The 18379-nt window shown below is 37.2% G+C and overlaps 1 protein-coding gene across 1 annotated transcript in view; it reads right to left on the bottom strand.

Annotated features, from left to right (window-relative positions):
* Positions 1–17645, bottom strand: part of HSPA4L (heat shock protein family A (Hsp70) member 4 like) — a 50637-nt gene extending 32992 nt beyond the window's left edge. Inside the window, exons 1-4 of the mRNA XM_059378215.1 lie at positions 17289–17645; positions 5364–5421; positions 3677–3817; positions 1872–1994 (exon numbers count right to left, since the gene is read on the bottom strand). Of these exons, the coding sequence (XP_059234198.1) occupies positions 1872–1994; positions 3677–3817; positions 5364–5421; positions 17289–17395 (429 nt within the window). The 5' untranslated portion in view covers positions 17396–17645. The remainder of the gene's footprint in view (positions 1–1871; positions 1995–3676; positions 3818–5363; positions 5422–17288) is intronic.
* Between the last annotated feature and the right edge of the window lie 734 nt (positions 17646–18379).

Below are 18379 nucleotides of genomic sequence, written 5' to 3'. Positions count from 1 at the left end.
GAAGGTTGTTTTTCAGAGTCCATAGTCTCTCATGGTTCACCTCCCCTTCCAATTTCCCTCAACTCCCTTCTCCTAACTCCCCATGTCCTCCATGCTATTTGTTATGCTCCACAAATAAGTGAAACCATACGATAATGGACTCTCTCTGCTTGACTGATTTCATTCAGCATAATCTCTTCCAGTCCCGTCCATGTTGCTACAAAAGTTGGGTATTCATCCTTTCTGATGGAGGCATAATACTCCATAGTGTATACGGACCACATCTTCCTTATCCATTCCTAATATTAACTACTGATGTGAAAGTATTATCAAGTATAGTCAATGAACTTGAATTTAAGATGGATTTTAAAACCAAACTCACTATGATGTATACTTTCAACTGGTAGTACAAGGGAAGAGTTATAGGCAGAGGCTTGGGAATGAAATACAGGGGTGTGAATTCTGGCTTACAACTCATTAGCTCTGTTGATTTGGGGCAAGTTATTTAACTTCTGTGTGTCCGCTTTTTAATCTATAAAACTGGAGTTAAAAATATCCTACCTTCATAGGGCGGTTCTGAGGATTAAATGAGTTAGTACTTATGAAATGCCTGCAACATTGCCTGGCCAAAGGTACACTCTAGTATTTGCTATTATTAAATGGTGAGAATAGAAAATATTAAAGCTCTATTATTTTTCTCTCATTCAAAAAATTCTAAATACCTATAATAATCTAATTACTAAATTCCAGTGGAGTTTAGAATCTAATTCTATTTTTCTGAGGACAGGAGACTGTTGAAATTAGGTAGAGAAGTTTAATAATATTAGAAACATACATTTAAGTGACAATATGTAACTTTAAAAAATTATCAGTATATAATGGGATCTCAAAAGATAAATGATGAAATGTTCTATGAATCCTTAAAGAAAGACCTTTTCTTTTTGAAAAATGTTGCATGCTCTCTTATATGTGGAATCTACAAAAGTTAAATTCATAGAAGCAAGAGAGTAAAGTGGTGGTTACCAGGAGCAAGGAGGTGGGGGAAATGGGGAGATACTGGCCAAAGATTATAAAGTTTCAGTTATGTAGGATGAATAAATTCTAAAAATCTAATGTATAGCATATGGTGTCTAGAGTTAGTTATAGTGTATTATATACTGGAAATCTGCTAAGAAAGTAGATCTTAAGTGTTCTTGCCCCACACACAAATATAGTACTTGAGATGGGTATATTAATTAATTAATGATTAATTAATGATTACTGCTCAATTGCAGTAATCATTATCATTTCACTATGTATATGTATGTCAAAGGATCATGCTACACACCTTATACCTAAACAACTTTTACTTTAAAGGAGATACAATGGGATTCTGGGGGGGGTGATAAATATGTTTATAATACTGATAATTATTGATGATGGTTTTGTGTAAGCATATGTCAAAATTTCTGAAACTATAGCATGTTAAATATATCCAATTTTTCATTTAAAAAATATTCTTTCTTTCTGATACAAAATATACAAATATATATAATCTCAAATTCCCAAATGGGAATTTTCAACTTTGCCATGGAATGTTAAGGTCCCTACAGGTGGGAAGTTAAGAGTGACCAGGAAAGATTCTTAGGAATTACTGGCAGGTACGGCAGTCACTAATCATAGACACTGTTTGTTTGTCTTTTTTTAAGATTCACAGATTATCATAACTGACTTTTTAGGAAACTAACTCAATCCTAAACTTTACCAAATAAGGTGTTTTTTTTTTTTTTTTAACATAAATTTTTTTTTTAACTAATTAAGATCAGAAAGAGTAAAGAAAAGGGAAGAAAAATATTTCAATAGAATGTTAATATACTGGAAGGTGCAATTTGAAAGTAGTTAAGTAAACTTACTGAAATCACACAGTCTGCTACTGGTTTCTTCAAAGCATTTTCTGAAGTCTCTTTAAGTTTAGCCAGCAGCATTCCAGTAACTTGCTCAATTGCAAAAGGTCTCTCTTCTTCTAGGTACCGCACCTAAAACCAGAAGTTGAGATATTTATTGAGTCTTTTATTCATCCAATATGATTCTGTGAGGATCTACTCCATACATGATAGACCAACAACAGCGAAAAAGACCATCTTTGCTCAAGGAAGTTATATTCTGAAAAAGATTATACTAGTATTACCACCTCTCATTTATAAAATTCAAGTGACTTACACGTAGTAATATAACCAAATTGTTCTAAAAAATGTCTTCCTGCCTTAAATCTCTCCTTTTCACAAAAGCAATTTTTCAAAAAGAAAAAAGTTAAAAAAGAAAAAAATTTGTAAAAGAGAGAGTGTGCTAGTGTACACATAAGCAGGGGGAAAGGGGCAGAAGGAGGCTCCCCACTGAGCAGGAAGCTTGATGAAGGGCTCAATCCCAGGACTGAGATCATGACCTGAGTTGAAGGCAGATGCTTAACGAACTGAGACACCCACATGCCTCTCACAAAAGCAATTTTTAACATTCACTTTCCAGGCATATATTGAGAGAGAAAAAGATCAAATAATCCTTCTTTTCAAAGTTAGAACTCTTATGACCTTAAAATGTAAGATTTAGTCATACAGTTTTAGGAAGAGGAAATTAGAGTATCAGGAAAGAAAATTTCTTATTAGAAAAAGAGGTATTTTATCGATTATTCCAAGGTTTCTAGGAATAATCATTAAGTTAAATATTAGAGATGTATACATGAAATTTCAAAATTATGTTTTTTAGACCAAATAACCACTTCGTCTTATACACAGGTTTAAGCACACAAAAGGGAACTTTACAATTCTTCTTGATGAAGAAATACTGGAAGATGTGTGCTTTAGATAATTAAGCCCTTTTATAATAACCAATAAATTTATGAGCAATATAAAGTTACCATGGAACCCATATAATAACTACATTTAGTTTACTGAAGAAAAAGTTATGTCTTACTTCTGTGTCCTTAGTGAACCAAATTTTATTCTGTAACACTAAACTCTGGAAGAGCTTTTCTCAAGCAGCACAACATATGTGTGTTTAAGTGTATATATGTATATTTATGTGGCCATATTCATCTCTATGAAGTCACTCCAGTTTATGGCTAAACATTCCATTGTACAGGTACCACAATTCATTTAACCACTCATCAGATGATGAATACTTGGACTGTTCCTACTTTTTGACTATTATGAACAATGCTATCGTGAAAATCAGGTACAAGTTTTTGTGTGCACACATTATTCAATTCTCTGGTCTATATAATGAAGAGGGAATCTGCTGGGTCATATGGTAACTTTGTTTTGAGGTAAAAAAACAGAAAGGCTACCATGTTTTTGTTAACCAATCTATAACTTACCATCTCAGGATGTAGAATTAAAAATCAAGAATCCATCTCTTATTTGGAAGTAGAGTTTGCTTTAATATAACAATTAATATACTTAAGCAGTCTATTTTTCCAAATCACTTATGCCTCTGCCTTTATTGCTTAACTACTGTTCACTTCTAAAAGTTCTTCAAATAATTTTTTCTTGACAATCAAAGTATTGTCTGGATTTTAAAAATTATCTAGGGGCACTCACTAAAGCTTCCTACAAAAACTGAATCTTGGTACATATGTACTAGGTTTAGTGGAAAAAAATTATAAACAGGTAATATTATATTTGGTTTCTTGAATTTAAATATATTTGTACTCTGAGAAGCTTACCTTAACTCCTGCACTTCCATTAGGCATCTTCTGCAGTTCATAAGGAAGCCTGATCCTTTCCGTTTGCACAATGGGATCATCAAATGATCGCCCGTGAAGCTTTTTGAAGCCATGAATTGTATTTCTTACATTTGTGACTATCTGTTGGCAGCAAACACTTTTATTTATTGATATTTAATGAATGCAAAATCAACATTATGCTAATATTTAAGACCACCGAGTCTCTTTATCCTACACATTTAAGTTTAGAATTATACACAATCATTTGTCTGGCTTCCAGCTGACTGTAAAATTATACAATAAGAATGTATGCATCTTATATATTGCTCCACAAATTCTCTTCCTATCCTAGGAATGTAGACTCAAAATTAATGTCTTCAAAAAAGAAAGAACAAAAATGTAAAACTTTTCAAGTAATACAGTGAAAATCTATCTACAGTTCATCTGTTTGGTTTTCCTCACCTTTTGCTTTAGTGAATTAGTACGTTTGCCTTCTCTTTCTTCCACTTTCATTCCTATGTTTTTATTGAAACACTCTTCCACATTGCCCCCTTTTTCTTTTCCTCTTAATATCTAGTTCTTTGTGAAACTTCCCATGTAGTGAGAATGAAATTTCTTACTGTTGAGAAGTGCTTCTAGGCTGGTAAATTTAAATTCCTTCTGTGTAGCATGACACAAAGTTAAAGTGTCTGAATTTGCAAATGGCTTGTATTTTACCAAAGTAATTTTTTAACTAGAACATCTAGCTCAAACTATACACTAATATTGAGATCTAGTTGCTGCCCTCTTAGTTAAAGTCAAACAGATCTTGCTCTTCAGTTACAAGTTACAAGATGAAAGCTACAGGGATGCTGGTCTCTTTAGGAGGAATAACTTTAGTTTGCATTCTTTATAGAGACTCTTATCTGTGATACGCTTAGAAGATCACACAGAATATAAGATGTAAACTTTAGTGAAGAAGTCATTTTGGCACAAACTCAACATGTGTTAATGTACAATATGAAAGTGTAAAAGATAACATTTTCATAAAGGCCAATTGGAAGACAACCTTGAGGAAAGTCTTAAGCAAAAATTCCTCGATAAATGAGTCAATTATTCCCATAAAGTCAGGAGGGAAAAAAGACCTATTAAAGTTATTTTATGACAAAAAGAAGACCCAGCTACACGTTAAAATATAAGAAGTAATTGTTAAGGGCTTTTGGATCAGGGAAATAAAGTCTGAGGAAAATGAACCTCTAATAAAAAACGTTAAAAGTAAATGTTCTACTTAAAAGCACTTTGGAAGCTTAGAAATACGAACACTTAAGCAGATTCCATGCAAAAGTAGCCACACTGGGTTACTCTGGAAATTAGTTCTTCCATCTTTCCCACCTTCTTTTACAAAGACATTGCTTACTTGTTGGAAGTGTACATTCTAGATAGGATACCTCATAGAAAAGTGACCATACAGGGGAAAAAGTGATGTCATACACCCTAACTTCACAACTAAATAAGACTTTTTAAAAAATAAAATATAAGAAATATTTTACAACCCCAAAGCAAAATATACCTATTAAAATACAAAGTTATTCAAGTCTGTCAAATTTCTCTCCTTCTCTTTTCTCACTAGCTAGTAAAGTGGGAGCTTGGTTACCAAGATTCCATTAAATTCTTCCTTTAAGTCAAAACATCTACATTAACAATTTACCTGGCTCTTAGCTGCATTTCCAATGGCTCGAGTTCTTGATCCCAAAGATATACAGGCCCTAAACAAGGGAAAAACACAAAGTTTGTTCCCATGGTATGTTTATATTGATATGCCATTACTCTATCTCTTGTTATGAAAAAAAATGAATTAAATGGATTAACATAATGATGTATATTCTAAAAATAGGTTAATGAACATCAGAATTTTGCATAGTTTTGTTTCACAAGTAATAGAACAGTAGTTAAGTTAGAATGTTAGAATTTTTAGAATAAATGTTGCTAATAGCCGGCAATGTTCTGTTGGCTCCCAAAATTGTTTAGTAGGTCTATGATCTACTAAAAAAATTAACTGTGTTTAGTAAGGCCAGGTTGCATGGATCTAAATCCAAGCTCTGTAATCTTGTAGAAATTACTTAACCACTATTTGTCTCCGTTTCCCATCCAGAAGATAGTGCTGATAATACCAACTCACAGGTTTGTAAAAGGATTAAATGAGTGAATATGGGTAAATGGTTTGGACACCATGCTATTTTTTTTTTATTACTGCATTTAGATGTAATTCTGCTTATAAAAGCAATTATAGAGCAACATTTTCATCAAAGTATCATTTCGTGTTATAATTTAAGAAACTGTTTCCATGGGGCGCCTGGGTGGCTCAGTGGGTTAAAGCCTCTGCCTTCGGCTCAGGTCATGATCTCAGGGTCCAGGGTCTCAGCCTGCATCCCTCTCTCTCTTCCTCTGCCTGCCTCCCTGCCTACTTGTGATCTCTGTCTGTCAAATAAATAAATAAAATCTTAAAAAAAGAAAAAAAAACTGTTCCCATGATTTTAGTTGTAACTAGAGGTACCATTCATTCAACCAATAACTAGGAGCACTGTGTGTATACTAGCTACAATCACTGTTGTTGAATTTATAGTCTACAGAAAAAAATGAACATATATAGGACTATGAACATACGGACATGAATACTAGTGAAAAAGAAAAATCACTTCTATATGATAAGGCTTAGGAAAAGCAAGCAGAAGAAGTAATTTCTGAATTAAGATCTGAAAGAAGAGAAAAAATTTTAATATGTAGAATGTCCTTTGTCCAAAGGGACATTCCAAGTATGTAGGTATATACCTATTCTCAATACAATAATCAGAGTAATTCTCTTCAAGACCAGGGTCATGAATTTCAGCTGCTGAAACCCTCCAATGGCATATTGTTTCACAAAGCAAAAGCTTAAATCTCCCTAACAGCCAATAAAACCCTTCCTGTTCTGGTCCTTGGCTGCTCTACCCTGTAACTTCAATCTAGACACACCAGTCTCTGCTATTTCTAGAATAAGGTAAGCACACTCCTTCCTCAGGTCCTTTGTCCGTGCTATTCTCTATCTCTGGAACACTTCTAAATATACCCATCCACATGGCTTACACTCACTTTTTTCATATCTCTGCTCAAATGTCAGTTTGCCAGTACCTTTTCTATCTTACATAAACATTTTCTGCTCCTTCCCAACATATACATCTCCTACTGTTTACCTAATTTTATTTTCCTGCATAATGTATCACCATCTGATACAGTTTATTTACTGACCATCTCCATACCAGGGCATGAACTCCATGAGGGCAGATAACATGTGCTCCATTCCTTTGATCTGCACTATCCAATACTGGAGCCACTAACCAGACATGGCTAGTAAGATTTAACCAAAATAAAAAAACTTAGTTCCTCAGCATTATTCACATTTCAAGTGCTCAACAGTCAACTTTCAAGGGCTTAACAGTCATATGCAACCAGTGAGTATAGAGAGAACAGATTATACCTACAACAGAAGAGATATACAGTCGAATAGAAAGTTTTCCTTGATAGTACTGACCTTGATCATTACCTGGTAACATAGTAAAAGTACTTACTGAATGAATAGAAAGATGGCTCCTAAGGGTAATGTTAATTTGGAGAGTAGGAAGAATACAACTTGGCTAGTTTCATTTTAATAATATTGGGGTCAGATTACACAGAGCCTCAAATGGCAAGTTAAAAATTTGAAATTTATCTCAGTAGGTAAAGTGAATTAAAGGCTTCTGAACAAAGAAAAGAACAATCCCTGCTTATACAGAAGATGAAATAAAGAGGAAAGATCCAAGAACAATGCTTTTCTTTTAGTAGGTTCCATACCCAGTGTGGAGCCTAACATGGGGCCTGAACTCAAAAACTAGAGATCAAGACCTGAGCTGAGATCAAGAGTATTAAGAACAGTGCCTTTTTTTTTTTTTAAGATTTTTATTTATTTGACAGATCACAAGTAGGCAGAGAGGCAGGCAGAGAGAGAGAGAGAGAGGGGAGAAAGCAGGCTCCCTGCTGAGCCTGATGTGGGCCTCGATCCCAGGACCCTGAGATCATGACTTGAGTTGAAGGCAGAAGCTTTAATCCACTGAGGCACCCAGGTGCCCCCAAAACAATGCTTTTTAAGGGTTGAACCGGATACTGCTACACTGGGGTCACAACATTTTCAAGGAGGGCAAGCAGTTAAATTCATCAGTTAACAGAGTTTGGTTGAATAATTACTTTACATCTGGCACTCAGTTACTAAAGATCTAGCAAGGGGAAAAATACATGGTTTTGGCTCTTTTGGAACTTACAGTGCTCACACAAATGAAAGTAAACAAGATGCTACAAGAGAGGGTGTACATGATGCTCGATGAGTAGATAATAGAATTGATCTAGAGGAGGAGTATCAGGAAAGGCTAACCCCAAGGAAGCGATGAGATTTTAAAGAGTAAATGATGATGGGGGTGGAATTAAAAGATTTGGGAGAGATCATTTTGACCACTGTGTACTGATGGGAGGAAGGCTAGAAGTTATCAGTAATCTGTATCAGGATGATGCCAGCTGAGAGAGAGAGAGAGAAGGAATTAAGAGTTATTTAGGAGGTACAACTCAAAGGACTTAGTGACAGACTAGATCTTCACTGTCCAATATGGTAGCCACCAGCCGTATGTGATGATTAAGCACATGAAATGTGGAAGTAGGAATTGAGATGTATTCATTTTAAGTGTGAAACATTATCTGGACTTTGAAAATTTAGTATTTAAAAAGAAATATAAAATATCTGATTTTAAAATACGGAAATAAAATTTTGGACATATTGAGATAAATCAAAAATATCAAAATTAATTTCACCTGTTTCTTAGCTTTTTGGTGTAATTATTAAAACATTTATGGATATTGCTAACATTTTTACTGAACAGAGCTGGAATATATAAGGGGAAGAGGCAAGTATCGTGACTAATCTAGGTTTCCCATTTGCAGAAGAGGGTAGAGTGGTGTCATTTAATGAGACAGAAAACACTGTAAAATGGATGGGTTTGAGATGGACCATCGCAGTGCTCACTGGACATGCTGAGATTGAGATACGTTTGAGACACCCAAGTAGATTATCTCTTCCAAATAACTCCTTGATCAACATAGTCCCTGCTAGAGTAGGCATTTGCATACCTAATATGATTATTTATGTGGATGGCTGGCATTCTGTCCTAAAGTTCATCAGAGAAAATATGGATTTGCCTTCTTTTAGCTTACTTTATTATAATCTGTCCTCTCTAGTCCATTATTTGGACACACTTAAGAATATTTTTAGTTTTTTAATACTAGGCGACCATCACTTGAGTATATAGAAAATCTTATTCTTAAGATTGATTCTCAAGAAGTTAACTTTTCTTAGAACACTGAAGCCAAATAAAAGTTTCAACAATTATTAAGCGCTAAATTCTTTGAAACATGCTGCACACATATCACTTCACAGAGAAAGCTAAATAGTTACCATTATTATTCTCTGAAGTTAAAAGTAGACAACTTTAAAAGTTTAAACAATTTAGTGTTACAGCTTGGAAATACCTAGTTTCAATACACAGAAAACCTTCCTTACATAACTAAAAAAGGGCTTAACACTCCTTCCTTGATTTTCTTTCAAAAAGATTCTGGAATCAAAATACCTACCATCTCTCAAAACTTTTACCTGACTTTACGAACACAAGGAAAATAAACACATTATACCATACCTCAGAGGCTGACATAAAAATTTTAATAGAAAGGATATTCAATACTTTACCCAAATATATATTGTATAATCCATTTATATCATACTTTCTATACTTTATTTCAACTGTTATTTAGAAATTCCATCTTATATCTAAAAACAAACTTTACAATGCAGTTTAAATCTCTAATTTCCAATCTGATATTGCCACCACAGTGGTAATCCCAGATTCTCAGAAAATGCCACAAACTTCTAAACAAACAAAATTTCTAAATGTCCTATGTCACTTTTGGTAGACGAGGGGCATAAAAATCAAATGGCAAGTGTTAATTTAAGAAAGTTGTATTTTGCGGCATCTGGGTGGCTCAGTGAAGCATCCAACTCTTGATTCTGGCTCAGGTCATAATCTCAGGGTTGTGAGATCAAGCACCACTTGGGCTCCACCCTCAGTGGAGAATCTCAAGCAGATTCTCCCCCTCTACCTCTGACCACCCCCACAAGCATGCTATCTCAAATAAATCTTTAAAAAACAAAACAAAACAAAACTGTATTTGTATTTTCCCTTAAAACTTAAGATTAATTTTCTTTCTCTCTTATAGAGCCTATTTTTATAAAGCCAAGCATGATCAGGCTGGAGAAAACACATACTGCCAGAAGACTATAGATTTCTCACCTAAGAGGTCAGTACTCTTTAAATTTGTTCACTTTGTCAGTCTCCACGAAGGATTCAAAGTCTCTTGACTGTACCACTTTCATTTTAAAAATAACCCTATTTTAAAAATTGTCAGCTTTCCCTTGCCAGTTTCCATAAAATCAAAATTACTATTTATAGTCTTATGTTATCAAGTACATATTAAGAAAACAATAGCAGGATGAATAATGATATGAAAGGGCAATCAATTGATTTAAGTCAGGCGGTCATCTCCTGAGATTCCAGAAGCACTCCCCCCATTCCTCACCCCCAGAGTGTCAACCAAAAATGTACCTTCAGATATTGTCAAATGCGCCCTAAGGCGCAAAATTTCCACCTGAGACCACTGCCTTATAGCATCATTTTCCAAATACTGTTCTATGGAATATAATTCCTTGGAGATTCAAGTAAGTTGGGAAAAACATTCTTTCCTGGGAGCGTTTCAATGTCTATAAACAAATAAGTGGATCTGAGAAGCTCTGCAGTAAAGAAAACATATGGTTATTTTTCAAGGTTAACTATCTAGAAAAAAAATTGCCCCAGAAGAAGTGGGGGAGGAATGTTCTCCAAAAGACTTCTGATTGCCATTTGCTTTCGAGCTTGCCACTTAGAAAAATAAGACAATTTTTTTTTTAAAAGATTTTTTCTTTATTTATCTGACAGAGATCACAAGTAGGCAGAGAGGCAGGCAGAGAGAGAGGAGGAAGCAGACTCCCCGCTGAGCAGAGAGCCCGATGTGGGGCTCGATCCCAGGACCCTGGGATCACGACCCAAGCCAAAGGCAGAGGCTTAACCCACTGAGCCACCCAGGTGCCCCGACAATTTTTATTTTTTTTAGAGATCTGAGAGAGGGAGAGTGTGTGCAAGCATGGATGCACGCACGGAGGGGTGGGGCAGAGAGGGAATCCTCAAACAGACTCCCAGCTGAGAGTGGAGTTGACTGGGGCAGGGGTGTTCTATCCCAGGACCCTGAGGTCATGACCTCAGCCAAAATCAGGAGTTGGCCACTTAACCTACTGAGCCACCCAGGTGTCCCCAAAAGTAAGACTTCTTTTAGGCATACATGATTTAGTAATAACAAAAACTTTCCGGTATTTCAGTATGGACAATGGATAAAACTTTTTAACATATAAAAAATAAAAATTTCTTTTATGAGTTTCTAAATGCTTTTAATAAATGTGCCTAATTCATAAACAAACTGGTTCATAACTTGAAGCTATTAACAGAAATCACACACAGCTGAACTCTGAACAATGAGGGAGTTAGGGGTGTTGAATCCCTACACAGAAGAAAATCCATGTATAATCTTTAACCCACACACAACTACTAATAGTCTACTGCTGACCAGAAGCCTTAATGATAACAGTTAACACATGTTTTGTGTTGTATTATACACTGTGTTCTTATATTAAGCTAGAGAAAAAGAAACATTAAGAAAATTATAAGAGAAAATATATTCACAGTAATGTTCTATATTTATGAAAACAAAACAAAAAGTCCACCTATAAACAGACCTCCATAGTTCAAACCCATATTGTTCAAGGGTCAACTATAATCACATAGACATATTTTAAAAGCTTATTAGTTACATTAAATTAGATGTATTTAACTATTAGATACATTATTTTAAAAGCTGATTATCTTAAAATTCCACAGGTCAAATTCCAATAGCAATGCACCATAATTTTAAAGTTCCTTTGATTATGATTGACTAGACAAGGGGTTTGCAAATTACCATTTGCCACCTATTTTTGTAAATAAAGCTTTATTGGAACACAGCTATGCTGATTAATTTGTATTGTAGTGACTATATACGAAAGACTACCATAGCATGCTAAATACCTTAAACTCACAATAGTATGTAATTTGTACTTACAGTTCCTTGCCTTCTAGAAACTTTTCAGAATTCCTCATCCACAAATTCAAGGCAATAAATAAAGATTTTGTTTCATCATAGAAAATATTCACACTAAAAGATTTTATAATCCTAGTTTTGGCCTTCCTAATGTGTGAGCCATCTGTCTTTCCATTCTACTTAGCACAATTAAAAAAACAAACAACAAAAAAACCAAAGATACTCATTGAATTTTTGTTTTTGTCGATGGCAAAATAATAATTTGAAACATTCACTAATAGTGCACTTATCAATGGATGTACAGCCATTTATTTATTTATTTTAAAAGATTTTATTTATTTGACAGAGATCACAAGCAGGCAGAGAGGCAGGCAGAGAGAGAGAGGAAGGGAAGCAGGCTCCCCGAGGAGCAGAGAGCCCGATGCGGGGCTCCATCCCAGGACCCTGGGATCATGACCTGAGCCAAAGGCAGAGGCTTTAACCCACTGAGCCACCCAGGCGCCCCGTACAGCCATTTAAATAAACAAGGTAAATTAGGTCAGAATGGCTAAAATCAACAAATCAACCAAGAGGTGCTGGCAAGGATGTGGAAAGGGGGAACCTTCCTGCACTGCTGGTAGGAATGCAAACTGATGCAGCCATTGTGGAAAACAGTAGAGAGGTTCCGCTAAAAGTTAAAAATAGAACTACCCTATGATCCAGCAATTGCACTACAGGTATTTACCCAAAGAAGCTAGAATATTATGCTAAGTGAAGTAAGTTAGAGGAAAATAAATACTGTATGATTTCACTCATATGTGTAATTTAAGAAACAAAACAAACCAGCATAGGCTAAAAAAGACAGAGGCACACCAAGAAACAGATTCTGAATTACAGAGAACTGATGGTTACCAGAGGTGAGGTGGGTGGGGGGATGGGTGAAACAGGTGATGGGGATTAAGGAATGCACTTGGATGAGCTCTGAGTGCTTTATGAAAGTGCTGAATCACTAAATTGTACACCTGAAATTAATATTACTGTGTTAACTGAAATTTTAAAACTTAAAAATTTTTAAATGAAGTAAATTAGAACTATACACACGAGTTTGAGATGTTCAAAATGTATTTTGAGAAAAAGTTGCAAAATACATACCATGTAATTCTACTTTCGTTAAAAAACACATAGAAAAACATACCAGTTATATACACATACACTTGTATAAAACCAAAAGCATACATACTTAAGTTTATTAGGTGGCTGGGAAGAGCTGGAGATTTACTTTCTCAGATGTATTTGAAATATTTTAAATCAAAGTTAACATAAGCTCAAAGTAAGATATACAAAGCCAATTCATATGATATAAAGAATATTTAAATAAAACGTTAAAGCCTCCCCTCCCCCTCAACCTCCCCAACTGCTATCACCAAGAAAAGTTCTCCTCCTACCCAAATATAGCTACTATTAACTTCTGGAGTTTGGCATTTCCTATGTATAAAAATGTTTATTTTTAATAACCCAAAGTAAGTGATTTCTACCTGTATGCACTGAAGAGGACAGCTCAAAGTAAGGTAAAAACAGTATATTCCCATATTTCCAAATTATTCATATACTGGTAAAGAAACAGGGAAAAATGAGACAAAAAACCAGAGAACTGAAAATTCAGTCTGATCATACAGAATTTTGAAAAATACACCTAACAAAAATGTCTTGAAATACTTTCATGTTAAAAAACTCTATTTTCCTTATTGTAAAATATGTTCATAAAAATTCAAAACCTTACACATTATGTGGTGAAAGCACGTCCTCCTAATGCTACCCACAAGAAATATGCAGTTTGTAGTTTACAATCTTCCACACTGCTTTCCTCCATATACTTATAATAACCTATTTTGTGTTGCTATGCATTTTAATGAATTTGTTAAACAAAATAAGATTTTTTACATGTTCTTAAAATAACTTAAAAGCATTTTAAAACAGTTCTTAGAAACTACTCAAAAACAGGTGAATTTATTGATACTAGAGCAAAGATGCTTCTCAGCCAGATACTTTGTTCCTTTGTTATGTCCCCATTAACCTAATATGGATATACCATCCTTATACCAATGGATAATGGAAGGAAGGACTTTGGGGTTCTGGGGGTAAAAGAGGCCTGAAACTGAATCAGTTTCATTGCTTACAAGTTCTTGGCCAAAACAGTTAAGTTTGCTTTAGGCTTATGAAAAAAGCTAGTATTACCAAACTCACAGAATTGATATAATACATACGACAATAGAGGCACAACATTTGTCACATACCCATCACTATTATCAACAAAAGTTTTGTTTTAGCTGATCACATGCTTTAGTCTAATATTGAATGAAGGTTCTTGGCTACAGTTTTCTTTTCCCATGAAACTAATCACTTTGATATAATTAAGTCTGGGATAGAAATTCCAATCCCCCACATCTATGCTTAATTGAACAATACAAACATCCCAAAATGTGCATATTCAGCTATTCTACTTCTAAGAATTAATTTGAAGAATTATAAGGGTCAAAAATTCAGTCACAAAGATAGTTATTGCAGTATGGCTTATAAAAAAATATAAACAACTTCACTATCCAAAAAGGGATGGAATTAAAGAAAGGATTATACAAAAACACTGAAACTAATGGTACATTAAAGTTACCAAACAGGATATAAGTGCAAAAAGTATAATCCATCCTTGAAACACAGAGAAAACCACCTGGAAGTTTTATTTCTGGGCGGAGGAATTAAATTTTTCCTTTAATCTTTTAATGTGTCTACCTCTCTACAATGAACATGTACTATTTGTGAAACAATTGCTTTAAATAAGAAAATGTTCTGAAATTAATTTTCCTCTTCAACTTATGCATGTTAATTTCCTTCCCCCTCTTCAATTTAAGCATGGGAGAAGAGCAGCTGGTCCAGGCCCTCCAACTTTACACAAGGCCAAAACTTAAGGAATTATCTTTTCCATTAAACTGTCCTTGGTTTATTCACCAGACATTCCCATGTATAATCAAGTATGTTAAAGAATGAAAAAAATGTTAAAAAGCATAAATGCCAAAACGAACTAAATGGAACATTTCCTTCCTCTTTCCACAAGGTCCTTTTGTAATGTATTTGAAAACACCTATGTCTTATTACCTTGGTGTCAGTGAGTGGAACAGGGGAAAAAAGTTTTTGAAACCTAGTTTATATCATTAAATACTGTGATGTATTAGAAAATTTACAGGCTCTCTAATAGTTATGCTTTTTGCAAGATACATATTCAATAAACAAAGGACCAGGGACCTGGAAAAGATATTTTTTCACTCAATAATTTTAAGTTCCACAGAGTAAATATAGTGTAAGAATAGACTACAGTGAAGTATTAGTTTAGTAACAATAAAAGATCCCGAGGTAATAGTACACAGCCATGAAAAGAGGGGCAGAGTTGCTAACACAGCTAAGAATACTTCCGCCTTAGTCATTTTCTAGTTTGGACTAGGTTCACTAAATCTAGGTATTAGTGGCTCTTACACACAGATCAGAAATATATTAGATCTCAGCCGTGTAGAATTAGCCAATGTGTCTAAGAAACATGAAAATGAGCAGCCTAATTTTTAAAGAATTAAGTCTGGCCTGATTCTTTAAAAAGTCAATGGACTCGCTACTAAGACTTCTGAGCCGGAAATGCAGCATCTTACAGTTCTGGTTTGTGATCTTTTAGGATAAGAGTTTAACGATTAGAGGAATATCCATGCTACCCCTCACTTTTTCTCCATGGTCTTAAGTCCCTGAAGCCAGAGACTGCCCCCATTAACCTCTACTCTGCTGAAAGAGGACAATGGAATTTACTGCTTCTTTTCTGGCAGCCTCTATCTGTTGTGGCTTAAAACAAGATCTTCAGACATAAAAGTCATGAAACAGTTCACAATTTCTGCTTGAGCCTCTCATTGTGGATAAAGGCTGGAAAAAGACATAAAAGGAAACAAAAGTTGTAACAGTAGTATGAGGATTGACTGATCTATGCTCATACCTGAGAATTTAAACATGTAAAATTTCAACAGAATATAACATATATATCTAGAAAAAAGTGGTATAAAACCTTCCAGAATATTCTTTGAAAGAAACCAAAGGCACAGACTGCTTCAAGTCAGCTACTCTTCAACATCTTGACATATTTTTAAATTATTCATACAATCATAGTAATTTTATCATTTAAAGGCTTAGCTTAACACGGATCTTAAAATTAGTCTCATATTTATATATTTTGGGTCACCTTAAAGCATCAAATCAAGATGTTTAGTTACTTTTCCACAGAAAGAAAGACATGAACAGTTGGTTTCTTCACAAAATTACCAGTAACAGGAACTGACAATAAAAGGCTAATTTTTCATAGACCTGTCTTAATTACTCTAATTATTCTTTGCCAACAACATTCATAAACCAGAGAAACAATGGAACGTGTAGAAACATGTTTCCGTGGCATAACGCCACTCCTAAGTCTTTCATTAAGTGTTCATAAACGAATCACTCTACGATCCTGTTTATACAGGACACCCGCCTCTGATTCTTCTATAATTCACTCTGTAGAAATTCGCTTTTGATAGGTTCTGGCTGCACCGCTTTTCATTCATGGACATACATTACCAATACAATTCAGGAGGCCAACAACTCCCATCCCCGATTCCCTATTAATGCATCATCAATATACGCCACTGGAAACCAGTCCAATTCCCACGAATTTTCAAGGACACGGGGTAAAACCCCGAACACCTCAACAACTTAGCAAAAAAAAAAGGGGGGGGGGGCTTTCTGGGCCAGATGAACCTGCAACTCATCTTCTGATGTGTGCAGCCTAAGCTTTCCTTTTCTTACTTTTCTGAAAAGCCGTCAGGCAGAGAGATGGGGAAAGGAGGAAGGGCGGAATGAAGAATTCTTTGCTCAGCTAATGGGAGATCCGCGCCCGAGGCCGGTAATCCCCAGCAAGCCCCGCTAGAGGTAACCAGACATCTTTTCATAGATTTGTTCAGGATATCGAGGAGGTTCTGCACCACGCCACCCCACCCCCCCCGCCCCGGAAAACTAAAGCAGGCCCGCTGGGGAACAGAGGCAGGGTGGGGACGTGGGCGTGAGAGGGTACAGAAAGGAGATGCGCCAACTATTAGAGCGAAGTCCCTTGTCCTTTAAGGAAAAGCAGCTTTGCAGGGCGACGAAGTCCGACTCCCACCTGGGCCCGCCAACCAGCGGTCTCCAGGGACTGCAGTTGATGGACTGCACCTGTCATCACAAGGTTCGGCGCGCAGCAGCAGCAGCCAGCAGGCGGGACCCACGCAGGGTCGGGAGGAAACGTTTGTTAGGGTCGGGGTTACGATCAAGCCAAGGCACTTACGGGGTACACCTGTCGCTGTACTCATTGGCGATGGTCTCGATGCCGCCACTCCTTGCTACAGCGATGTAGCAGTTGAGAAAGCCGAGGTCAATGCCAACCACAGACATCCCGCCGCCGAATCGTCGGGGAGCTGGTGCTGAAGCCTTCCGTGTGGGAACCGCGTCCTTTTCTGAGCTGTTGCTCCAAGAATTGGGACTCCTACGAGAAGCAGAGGAGAAATGACCCCAAGTCGCTACGCATTAAATCTAGGGCAGCGCGTCCGGGACCAGAGGAGGAGATAGAGGCCTCCCGCGCCGCAGGCTCCGCCGCCTCGGTCTCTCTCCACTGCGGTTCGACCGCCTCCAACCGGCAGTTACAGAGGTCTGCGCCTGCGCGCTCGGCCGCCGGGGAGGTGCGCGAGCGGCCGCTCTGCACCCGAGGCTGCTCCTCGCCTCCACTTCGGCCGCTTCCGTCAGTACTCGGGCAACGGCTGCCCGAGATGCCGAGGGTTCGAGAAAGATCTGGAAAATGGAGGCGGCCGAGCCGGCCTAGGGTGGGAGGGAGAAGGCGGAGCGGGTAGGATCAGGGAGGAGAGGACGGAAGGCAAAGGGAGTTTGCTCGCCATCGCGCGGCAGCTGGGAGAGCTGCGACTGGGTTAGGTGAGAGGCAGCCGGCCGAGCCGCGCGTTGCCAGCGTGTTTTGGGTTGTTTGTGGCAACCAGAGGCACGCCTTTTACAGCAGCTGGGTACTGCCTAGGCGTGCTCGAAGTGGGACGCGCAGGCCAGTAGGCCTGCACCGCCTCTCTTTCCCGACGAAGTGCCACCCGCAGCCAGGGAACCCACCGGCCGGCCTCGCCGCCCCGAGGGGCCCATGTGCTGGCAGCCGGAGCGCTCGCAGTCTGGCCGCGCGGTCCTGCCGCCCGCCCGCCGCGCCCAGCTCTGTGAGGTGGCGCCCATTGTGCCGCATGGCGGCAGCCTCGCCTCTTCTGCAGGGGCGCCGCCGCTCGCGGGGAAAGGAGGCCTTTTCATTTCATTTCCCGCAGTGTCTTGTGTGAAAGCCAGCCGAACAAAGTTGAGGGGCGTGTTTTTCCTTATCAGGGCCTGAAATGGCAA

This window comes from Mustela nigripes, chromosome 1, assembly GCF_022355385.1.
Source record: "Mustela nigripes isolate SB6536 chromosome 1, MUSNIG.SB6536, whole genome shotgun sequence".
NCBI lineage: Eukaryota > Metazoa > Chordata > Mammalia > Carnivora > Mustelidae > Mustela > Mustela nigripes.
This window is presented reverse-complemented; position numbering and strand designations above follow the sequence as displayed.